The sequence below is a fragment of the Anabrus simplex genome, chromosome 1, assembly GCF_040414725.1.
Source record: "Anabrus simplex isolate iqAnaSimp1 chromosome 1, ASM4041472v1, whole genome shotgun sequence".
In the NCBI taxonomy this organism is placed as follows: domain Eukaryota; kingdom Metazoa; phylum Arthropoda; class Insecta; order Orthoptera; family Tettigoniidae; genus Anabrus; species Anabrus simplex.
Window position 1 is genome coordinate 1,460,571,775 of NC_090265.1, and position 12,233 is coordinate 1,460,584,007.

At 38.3% G+C, this 12,233-nt stretch overlaps 1 protein-coding gene across 1 annotated transcript in view; it reads right to left on the reverse strand.

Moving 5' to 3' along the window:
- Nucleotides 1–841: 841 nt before the first annotated feature.
- Nucleotides 842–12,233, reverse strand: part of LOC136858423 (uncharacterized) — a 38,757-nt gene continuing 27,365 nt past the window's right edge. Inside the window, exons 6-7 of the mRNA XM_067137951.2 lie at nt 9,103–9,278; nt 842–1,142 (exon numbers count right to left, since the gene is read on the reverse strand). Coding sequence (XP_066994052.2) covers nt 1,005–1,142; nt 9,103–9,278 — 314 coding nt within the window. The 3' untranslated portion in view covers nt 842–1,004. The remainder of the gene's footprint in view (nt 1,143–9,102; nt 9,279–12,233) is intronic.

Below are 12,233 nucleotides of genomic sequence, written 5' to 3' on the forward strand. Positions count from 1 at the left end.
TAAGCTCGTAAAACTTTTACTGTTTTCAAAACAAGAAACTAGGATATATTGCTTAGGGAATGAGTGCTACTAAGGCTCTAACTCTAACAATAGGCGTGGTCAGCGTAAAATTTTCAGTCTCAAGCAAACAAAATAACATGAATAATAATCCAATTAATTACAATGCTACTTGTGAAGAAATAGAAACAAATGATCATAAACCCAAGAAATCAGTAAAGGTAAAGTGACGTTGCCATAACGTGTTCACACAATTGTAGGTGTTTATTCCAACAATCATATTAAAGTGTCTTCTTATGTGTAATTAAATCATAGTAGTCGTTTCCAAAGTGGACATTAGAAACGTTTCCTCTGAATATGTTAGTACTGAGTTAGTTTGAAGGAAATTTTTCACATTGACTAATACAGGCGAACGCATTACACGCTGTGAGTCGGTTACAGCTACGTCTGTTACTAGTTTCGTATGCATTTCGCATGCAAATGTATAACTTAAGTATATCCATCTCCTATTTTCAATACCTTTGAATGTGTCGGGCATTCAAATGATTTGTGGCAACTCAACTAAATTAACTACCCTTGTGTGATTGTATTAAACTGAGTAAAAAAAGATCTAAGTGTTTTGTAATACGTACTATCTCCAGACTTAACAAAATGTCACAAATAGATCGAATACTAGAGATGATCATTTAAAATAAATGCACCTCCAAGTAATTTGTAATTTGTAAAGTTTTTTTTTCAATAGCTAGAACTAGTATGAAATAGCATGGAAGTAGGTATGTTCAGGTTTTGTTGATATTTTGTTGATAGTCAGATTATAGATAAGAATAAAACAATTATATATTTGTGTTACAAATTATTATTCTCAAGATTTTTAACAAGACATGATGAACAAAGGAAAGAGAATTATTGTTAATTCAAATAATTAGTACATTTTTAGTTTGAAAATTATGACAAACAAAGGTGAGGCATGTCCTCAAAACTTTTCATTGAAAATGACAAGTAATTCGTCAAGCCAAAAAACCCGTGTCCAATATACCACCACAACCGATGTTCCAAGGCTTTGACCTGAAGTATATATGCAAGGAGATAACATTGTATTCCTGCGCCCAATCGACGAGACAGTCTGGAGTTTCAGGTATTGTAGGCTGTAAGGCGAACACATATGTTATTAAATTGCTTTAAATACATTCCTATTTCATTCATGTCACTGAATTTCTGAAAATAAGTTACATAAAAGTGAAATGTCTACGAGCCTTTTGAAACTTTATTCTATATACAATATGGAGACTTACTCCAGTACTACACCAAGTTTGTATTATTTAGCTTCATATTATTAAACTAAAAAGGCAAACTTGCTACATTTATTTCTTAATTTTGATTGCTCATTACAATACGGAATTCATGCGTGCGTTCACTGACGTGAATCATAAGGCCACTTCGAGTAAATGAATAAATAAATAAATAAATAAATAAATAAATAAATAAATAAATAAATAAATGAAGAATATTGTGTAGCATGAAATTTCTCTTCCCCTAATCTCTTGCACCCCTTTTCTGTGCAACTAGGAGAAATGCTATCCCCTATGTTGGCAACGCTCCAAAATAATTATGATTGTACATACTCCAGTCGATCATACGGTCTTGACAGCCAGTTGGCTACTTTGCCCTGATTTATTCATGTGTGATCGTCGTGCGAGGCATGTGTCCTCCAGAATGTCTGGTGGCCGGAGAAGGCAACATCAAGCTTTCACCTCCTAGTTGAAGGAAGTGAAAGCAAGCAAGTGTGAAGTTCTCGTGTAAACTGTGAGCTCTGGCAGTTATTTCTGTTCTGTTAATAGCGTAGATTAAATCACATTGTCTATTTTTGAGCGAGTACTATGGAAAATATTTGTGAATTTTGCTATTTCTTTTATTACATTGCTGGGCTAATTTAGGTACTCTTCCTTACTTGTATTTTTCCAATATCACGGCGATTTTCGAGTGTGTTTCCCTCGGAATACTCTTCACCATTTTACTCCTTGTCACTTTTTTCTTCTAAATTTTTAATCTTCAGGTTTTCTTCCTACCTTTCGCAACACAGTGAGTCCAAAAAGTATTCGCCTATTTGCAGTTTTGAGAAAGAAACATGTCTATAGGTCATGGGAAGAGAAAAGTAAGCAACCTAACGTTCCACTTGAGTAGCACATTGGTCTATTTATAATTACTATTACAAAACAAAAACAAAAATACATTTTAAGCTATAAAAATATAACAAAACGTAAAACTGCACCTTTTCACCAGATCATAAAATATTCGTCCATACTGTACATAACAAAATAAATTAATACTTTGTTCGGTTTCCCTTTGCAGCAATGACTGCTTGCAATCTTCGCGGCATGGGGTGGACCAAGTTATTCGTGGTGTAGGATAGAATTATTTTCCATTCGGCTTGCATATATTGTTTCAAGTCGTTAATTTTAGGAATTCGCCGTTTCCTGGTGTTATCTTCCAGCGCATTCCAGGGCCTCTGAAGGGGTGTATTGAGTTGTCTTGTGGGGTTATTTAATAGACACAGCTCAGTATTTAGAGCTGTGTGCTTCGGATCATTGTCCTGTTGGAAGATGTAGGTGACTTGCAGATCCAAATTTTCGGCACTAGTGTTCAAATTTTTCTTTAAAATATTCATGTACAGCCTATGATCCATTGTCTCTTCTATGACATGTAATTCTCCTACACCTGCTGCACTCATGCACCCCCACACCATGAGGGAACCCCCACCGTGTTTCACTGTGGGCACGAGGATTTGCGGCTGCATCGCCGTATTTTCCTTCCGCCAAACCATTCGCCTACCATCTGACCCAAATTTGTTGTATTTGCTTTCGTCCGAAAATATGACTTTATTTCAGAACTCCTCGTCGTTAAAGATATGTTCTTTAGCGAAAGGAAGCCGTTGTTTTTGCGATTCGTTGCTCTCACCCAATATTTCTTACGAGCTATCCAGCCATTATACCCATTTTGTTTGCAGGTATTCCTTACTGTGTTTGTACTTCTCCTGTAGCTCACCAGCCAACTTCGGTGCACAAAGTCTTGGATTTTTCTTGATTTCTCGCGTAATAAATATTTCGTCTTGATCGGTCAGCGGCCGAGGACGACCATTCCTAGGCTTGTTTTGTAATGGTTTTGTTGTGCAGAAGCGATCCACCACCGACTGAACCGCTGATCGAGGTCCGCCCACTAGCTTTGCAATCGCATAGGATGATTTGCAGTGATTATGTAAGCGCAGGATGAGTTCGCTCCTCGTTACACTCGCCTTTTTATCATTCCGACCCATTGTACAACCTACACGTTTCCAGAGCCGTTGACAACAAGAACAACATGTTTGAGTCTGTTGCGGAAGGGTCACACCAGCATGTGCGTGCATCACGAGTGAAGTTCCACCCCAGATCTCGCGTTTTTAAACAGCCATTCCGAGCTTAGTCGAATACTTTATGAACTAGCATATAACGGAGCTTTTAAATTTTGCTATGGCTTCGAATATATTTTTTGGTTTTGAGTTTGTATAATAATGATGTACTGATCTATGCGTCATCCAGCTACATTTGTTTTTCGTTTATTTTAGGCTTTTCACTGTCTATAGACAGGTTTCATTAGCAAGAACAATTTTTGGACTGACTGTAGGTTAGGCTCAGCCTCTGTAGTTGTGTCCAAGTACAATGTTATCACCATTAATATTTTTATGGGATTGTTATGATTTTTAGAATACCTCACCTCTTGTGGTCTACGGATTTTCTAAATTTATATTTGACTTTCTTGTGTATTATTTCTGATTGGCTGCTTGTTTAGCGTAAGTTTAGCTCATGTACTTTTTGGTGTATATACCCAGTTAGGATTCATTCTGCTCGTGAAACTTTTGTCTTTAAGATAATTGAGTGAATGACACTCGAATTCCCTTCTTAGTATATTTAATGTACAAAGTCCCTTGCATTACAAATTCTGCAACTTTGTAATATGGGACATACAGGCTGTACTACCGTGTGTATCACTCGAGATGGGGATTTCACTAGATTTTTTAACATGGGTATATTTTTGGGCTACCTGGAATTTACTTAATCAATTTTCCGACACGATTGTAACTATGTCAACCAACGTTCATCATCTGTAGTCTGTATACCAGGTCAGTAGCGTTATCTATAAGAACGCAAGCTTCACGAGAACGAGTATTAATTACTACCTGTGGCACTTGAAGGTGATTTTGAATATCTATCTCAAGTCATCACTTGGTCAAGCTTGATATGTTCATCCTCGAATTAAACAACCACCCAGCCAATTCCACTAAGAGGAGTCGTACGTGCGCCGATGCAGTATTCAGCCGCTACGTAAACTAGTTAGCAACCCAAGGGTACGTTTCGTACTTTACCTATCACTTTCCATTACTAGCCTAACTATTGAACCCAAACCTACGTCAGTACATTAATGTGTACATAAATTTGTGTTTCATCCCACTAGTATTGTGATTTGTCTTCGCGAAAATGCTCAATTGAAACCCCACACTCCTGTATTCGATTATAGACACCTGCATTTCGCACTCGTACATTTTATCTGCTACCCAGAGAAGCAGCATGGGACTGTGGATATGAACTCGCTCTCTTGTCTTCTAAGCTCAAGAACACGTTCGCGATTCTATATACGAGTGCGAGTGTCTGTTTATCTTATTGAACCCGAACGTGTTATATCTGATTTATCACCCCTTAAGTGTATCCGTGGCGTGACAGTTAGCACTATTAACTGCCATCCTCGGAGGCCCGGGTTCGATTCACTGTACTGACAGAAATTTAAGAATGACACGAGGGTTGGTCTGTTTTAAAAATGGCACCTGCTGCTTGCTTCCATTGGGGGTGTGCCTGAATATAGCTGCAGTACCTAGGAACGATGACACGAGTTTATTTGACTACCACTTAACTGAATTTCTTGTATTTATGAGTTAGTTCATTTACCTCCTTTCTTAAAACGTATTCTTTTTTGAATTCGTTTGGAACATCCGGGACCACAGTGCTTTCTGTTTTTGCTGTGGTGTTGTTGTTGATGTTCTTTATGGTAGGTTTGGGTAATCCTATCTTGTTGGTATAGTGAGCTTTTCTGTTGACCCTGTAATCATTCATTTGCTTGTTGGACTCTATCTCGCCTTCCTTGGACAATTTCCTGGTCACATTGAAGTTAGCGTCTATAAGAGATGTTAGGAAGGGTCTAGTTTCGACAGGTAAATACTAGTTACTCCTGTTACTTATTGTGCCTTGATTAATATTAATTTCCGCGAGATCTTTCTCTAACTATTTGAACAGGAGTGATCCAGTAGACAAATCGTCAGTCCTCTAAGTACCAGTGTGCCTATCTCTGACGAGGAAGACCCCCAGTAGTTGTTGTCTACCTTGAAGATCATAAAGAACAGAATGCAGGAGTCTATTCGGTTCAGGTGTCCATACAAAATCAGCCGGCTTATTCCGATGGAATTGTGAGGTTTTCCTGGTGTTGGTAGAGTTCACGGTTTTGGTTTGTACAATTTTCTTCCCTCTGGCAGGATCTTTGGCCCTACTGTCTTCCTCAGGAGCTTCTTTCCTTTTACTTCGAAGGCTAGCCTTATTCGTTTGACAGAGGTACTCCGTTGCTTACGGGACTGACGGTCTGACTACTGCAAAATAGTGTCTTAGTTTGATCTTCATCGGTAGATATTTAGAGGCATACAGTTTTCTGCAGGCACGGCATGCTTTGTCTAGTTCGATTTTCCTCTGTTCGAGAGCTACTGTTTTGCCGAGGTCTTCTGAAATCCATTCTTCAAGACACTTGACAGTTTTGGCTCTGTTGATATGCTTGGTATCACTGACTCTTATCGCTCTAGGGGCGTCTTTGATGTTGGTAATGAACTCGGTCTTGCCGACGTTGATCAAGCGACAATTTTTTTTTTTTTTTTTTTTTTTTTTTGCTATTTGCTTTATGTCGCACCGACACAGATAGGTCTTATGGCGACGATAGTATAGAAAAGGGTTAGGACTGGCAAGGAAGTGGCCGTGGCCTTGATTAAGGTACAGCCCCAGCATTTGCCTGGTGTGAAAGTGGGAAACCACGGAAAACCATCTTCAGGGCTACTGACAGTGGGGTTCGAACCCACTATCTCCCGGATGCAAGCTCACAGCTGCGCGCTCCTAACCGCAAGGCCAACTCGCCCGGTCGACCTATTTTAATCGCTATTGAGTGCGATGTTTGGAGTTGCATAGTAAACTCTTGCATGCCGTTCAGGTCATCAGAAAAGAAAAGGTCGTGCATGGGATCCATAGGTTGTCTAATTTGATCCTCATCTTTAATCGAGTGTTCATTGGTACATTTCATACCTTTTCGAAGACACACGTAAATGATGTGTACGAGATACCGTGTCCATGCCTCACTGTCCGCTAAACTTTACTTTGGAAGTTGTGTTGTGCAGGGGGGATTGATTTTGTGGTTGAGTCCTAGTTCCCTTGAGGTTTTAAACAGAGAATGATTCCATCCACGGAGTCGTATGTATTTTCGAAGTCAATGAATGTAACTACCCACTGACTGGCTTGTTTCTTGCTGTACTGGAGGATAGTCTTGAGGTTCAGTATCTGTTCGGTACAGAAACTCGATGCTCTGAACCATGCTTGGTATTTTACTCCCTCGTTGTCCGGCTGCCGCGTTACATGCCACTGTAGGATTTTGGGTGATACCTTATATTATTATTATTATTATTATTATTATTATTATTATTATTATTATTATTATTATTATTATTATTAACATTATTATTATTCTTTAATATACTATTTTCTAACACTAATATTTCTATCACTACTGCATTTTTATAACCTTATTTTATTTATTGCAGAATTTAAGAAAACGACGGAGAAAATATATCTAAATCTGGTAGTGTAGTGTTATGTTTTTGCAATACCACGTCCAAGCCTGATGCCCCCAACTTGTTATTTCTGAACTATTCTCCTTGTTAGAAAATAAATAAATAAATGAACAAATTAGTACATAAGACAATTTCATATTTTTGAACTTAATTGATTTGATACCGTATGTATCATCCTTTCGCCATTTCACCCAATTTATTAGAATCGGAATTCAGTGTGTACTTGGTTTTGTTATACGCCTGGTTGTCCTTTCTCACGCCCATCCTATGTGGAGGAATGTCTTCACTATTGAGTGTTTCTGCCAGTATGCTGTCCGTCCAGAAAAGGAATTTGGCTAAAAATCGTATTCGGTATGCTCATGCGTCTTCATAATAAATCTGGGAAATATATTAGATCTCCTATACTGTATTTATTGTTGTATGAACATAACTAATGTTATAGTTGGTTAATCTGAAGTAGTCCGGCTTCATGGCTAAATGGTTAGCGTGCTGGCCTTTGGTCACAAGTGCCCCGGGTTCGATTCCCGGCAGGGTCGGGAATTTTAACCTTCATAGGTTAATTTCGCTGGCACGGGGGCTGGGTGTATTTATCGTCTTCATCGTCATTTCATCCCCATCGCGACGCGCAAGTCGTCTACGTGCGTCAAATCAAAAGACCTGCACCTGGCGAGCCGAACTTGTCCTCGGACTCTCCCGGCACTAAAAGCCATACGCCATTTCATTTCAACCTGAAGTACTTCGAATACATCCCGAATTTTATATAAATAATTTAGTTTCATAATTTCACCATGTCAGCGATATTTAATTGGTACATAACATTTGAAGTGGCAAGCGCACATATCAGATTGACTTTACACGAGATATACTATTCCGCCAGGAGGAATATTGATAACACATCAATACAACGGTATTGTTATTCTGTTAGAAGCTACTGTAAATAATAATAATAATAATAATAATAATAATAATAATAATAATAATAATAATAATAATAATAATAATAATCAGAAAAAGAAGAAGTGGTAGAAAAAGAAGGAAACTCAGGTGCATATACAATCATGGATAATAAATGTACTTTAACACCTTGAGGTTTAGAAGAGAGAGTGGAGTGACCGTAAAAAGTGACATTCATCTACATCATCATCTAGCCACATTTCCATTCATAACTCTTAACTAATTCCATATTCCTCAAGTATAGTTAATTAGCCTGTAAGTGTCAGCGTGAACAGTTAGTCAAACATTCAATCAATGCATGATCTCAATTTAGGCTATCGCCCAGGTGACAGGTTCCCTATCAATTCTTTACCTACCCTCTTCTTAAATATTTTCAAAGAACTTGGATTTTTTTCGAGCAATTCCCTTGTTAAATTATTCCCATCTGTCGCCCTATCAATGAATATTTGCCCCAATTTGCCCACTTTAATTCCAACTTTTTTTTTCATATTATGTCCTTTCCTACTTTTAAAAGCTCCCCTCAAGCTTATTCTTCTAGTATTGTCATTCCACGCCATCTCTTCACAGACAGCTCGGCACATACTGCTCAGTCGAGCATCTCATCTCCTTACTTCCAAGTCTTCTCAGCCCAAAGTTTGCACCACTTCTTCTTCTCCTTCGGAAATCACCCAGAACAAATCATGCTGGTTTACTTTGGATCTTTTTAAATTTCTCGTATGAAGTAGTCCTGGCGTGGGTCCCAGACACTGTAACTATACTCTAATTGGGGTCTTACCAGAGACTTATACACCCTCCTTTACATCGTTAATGCGACCCTAAATAGCCTCATAACCATGTACTTTTCATTACACCCTTTTTTCGGTTACTTCAATGAAGATCATTCCATATATTAAGACCTAGGGACTTACAGAGATCCCCACGACGTAATATCACCCCATCAACACAGTGATTAAAACTGAGAGGATTTTCCTCTTGCTGAAACTTCAACTCTACTTTTCATCCCGTTCAGCATCATACCATTGTTTTCTGACCAATTAGAGTGACAGGACATTGAGAACACTGAAAGAGCGCGAAATGTGGAAATGTGTGTGTTGTGTCGTTTATGTTGTGGCACTAGTGTGCCTGTGTAGTTGTGTAAGTAGCTATTAGTAGATAGATAGTCAATAAACCTTAGAAGTTACTGTAAACGCTACAAGATATTTTGTTTATTTAACTTCCTCGCCAACACGTAACAACACGATACTCACCCTGATTGCTATGGCAGGTACATTCTCAAACCATACTCGCCCTTTGTGACTGGGGTGTCCGAAGCCTTGAAAACCAATTCCATGAACACTACCTGTGTGTACATCTGTGATGAGGAAGTATGGCTCGAACCATCTGCAGTCTAGTTGCTTGGTCATGTTATAGTAATAGTGCCTTCCTGAAATAGATAGTAATTAGTATAAGTTATTGAATTACACGGCTAGTTTGTAGTGTAGTCTGCTATTAAGCTTATTATTCAGTGAAAATTTTTTTTAGGTACACCAGGTGCCCCCTTGCTCTAGCTTCAATAGCTAAAACTGCAACCTCATCTAGTTATATAAATACATCACGAAGTAAATAAACTACAGAGACCAATAATTACCTTCTACTAGGCCTGTTATTATTTCCAGTACATCCATTTCTTAAACAATCCCTGTTAAACCACCTTCATCGTATGGTGTGTATCAAATGAGTTCATTTCTTAGTATTTATTTCTTCATTATGGAAATATTGTAACGGTTATTTCCGTGTATTGTTACGAAAAATATGTTAATTCCGATTTAACAATCACAAATAAATTTGCTGAATTAATTACGGGATTACCCAGCTGTACAGCAAACTGTGTAATGAAAATGATGTGTAATTTTGTAAGTCTGCAGGGGGATATATGTTAAAAAGATAATTAGGTATTGGCTAAGACTGAAGTTGGGATCAGGTGGCGGAAGTTTTAGAGATGGCCTTCAGACACCAAATGAAATAAGTTATTAGAACCAGGGGTGTTGGGTGTATGGGTTAGGGAACATTTTGGAATCGGTAGGAATAGGATATTATTGGGATATGGAGTGCATAGAACAGCAAGGAATTTATTTAAAAAATGTACTTCCAAGAGTTAAGGGTATTGAGAAGCAACGAATTGCTTCACAGTATAAAATTATGAGGTATCTAGGAGGATTTTGTATTGTGATTGAAAATGTGAGGGCAGATGTAGATGTTATGACAAAAAAGAAAGAAATGAGGGGCATAATGTGGTGAATATTAGGGTTCACAAAACTAAAGTATACTGATAAAATAGAGATGAATATAATGTTTAGTATGTTCTAAAGAAATGGGGCGGGAACATGTTATAAAAGAATGTTTAGAAACAAGGAAAGTAAGAGAGAAAGGAATTGGTGTATGCTAGTTGGTAATAGAATGCCTAAGGCAACCTAAACAAAACAAAAAATGTTGCTGAAATATAGAGCAATTAGGTACGAAGATTATAGTTAGAGAGTGTAATTAATTTACCGTCGCAATCTAATAATTAGTCTGCATGTGTTTTGACAGTTAATACGAATATTCATTTCAGGTGCCGGACGTGGTACGGAGGGACTCATGATGACTACTGTAGTTACCATCTCTCCGGTGGATATCAAATGAACCTCTATATACACACACACACACATATACATACATACATACATACATACATACATACATACATACATACATACATACATACATACATAAATACATTACCATTATAGACTGTTATGCCTTTCAGCGTTCAGTCTGCAAGCCTCTGTGAATTTACTAAATCTCGCCACAATAGTCCATTTGCAACTAGTGGCGTGGCCTCATTTAGTTCTATACCATTTATCTTTAAATCGTCAGAAACTGAGTCAAACCATCGTCGTCTTGGTCTACCTCTGCTTTCCTTACCCTCCATAACAGAGTCCATTATTCTCCTAGGTAACCTATCCTCCCGCATTCGCCTCACATGACCCCACCATCGAAGCCGGTTTATGCGTACAGCTTCATCCATAGAGTTCATTCCTAAATTAGCCTTGATCTCCTCATTCCGAGCACCCTTCTGCCATTGTTCCCACCTGTTTGTACCAGCAATCATTCTCACTACTTTCATGTCTGTTACTTCTAACTTATGAATAAGATATCCTGAGTCCAACCAGATTTCACTCCCGCAAATCAAATTTTGTCCGAAAAGTGACCGATGTAATGATAGTTTCGTCTTGGAGCTGACTTCCTTCTTACAGAATACTGTTGATCGCAACTGCGAGCTCACTGCATTAGCTTTACTATACCTTAATTCAATCTCTCTCACTGTAATACTATCCTGTGAGAACACACAACCTAAATACTTAAAATTATCCACCTGTTCTAGCTTTGTATCACCCATCTGACATTCAATTCTGTTGAATTTCTTACCTACTGACATCAATTTAGTCTTCGAAAGGCTGATTTTCATACCATACTCATTGCACCTAGTTTCAGTTTCTAAGATATTAGACTGCAGGTTTTCAGTACAATCTGCCATTAAGACCAAGTCGTCAGCATAGGCCAGACTGCTTACAACATTTCCACCTAACTGAATCCCTCCTTGCCATTTTATACCTTTCAGCAGATGATCCATGTAAACTACGAACAGCAAAGGTGAAAGATTACAGCCTTGTCTAACCCCTGTAAGTACCCTGAACCAAGAACTCATTCTACCATCAATTCTCACCGAAGCCCAATTGTCAACATAAATGCCTTTGATTGATTTTGATAGTCTACCTTTAATTCCATAGTCCCCCAGTATGGCGAACATCTTTTCCCTCGGTACCCTGAAATATGCTTTCTCTAGATCCACGAAACACAAACACAGCTGCCTATTCCTCTCGTAGCATTTTTCAATTACCTGGCGCATACTGAAAATCTGATCCTGAAAGCCTCTCTGTGGTCTGAAACCACACTGGTTTTCATCCAAATTTCTCTCAACGACTGATTGCACCCTCCCTTCCAAGATGCCAGTGAATACTTTGCTTGGTATACTAATCAATGAGATACCTCGATAGTTGTTGCAATCCTTCCTGTCCCTTGCTTATAGATATGTGCAATTACTGCATTTGTCCAATCTGAAGGTACCTTACAGACACTCCATACTAATATTACTACTCTATGAAGTTATTTCATCGCTACCTTCCCACTATACTTCACCATTTCAGGTCTAATTTCATCTATTCCTGCTGCTTTATGACAATGGAGTTTATTTACCATCCTTTCCACTTCCTCAAGCGTAATTTCACCAACATCATCTTCCTCCTCCCCATGAGCTTGGCTGTTCGCAACACCATCAGGAGAATTTTATGTTGAGAAG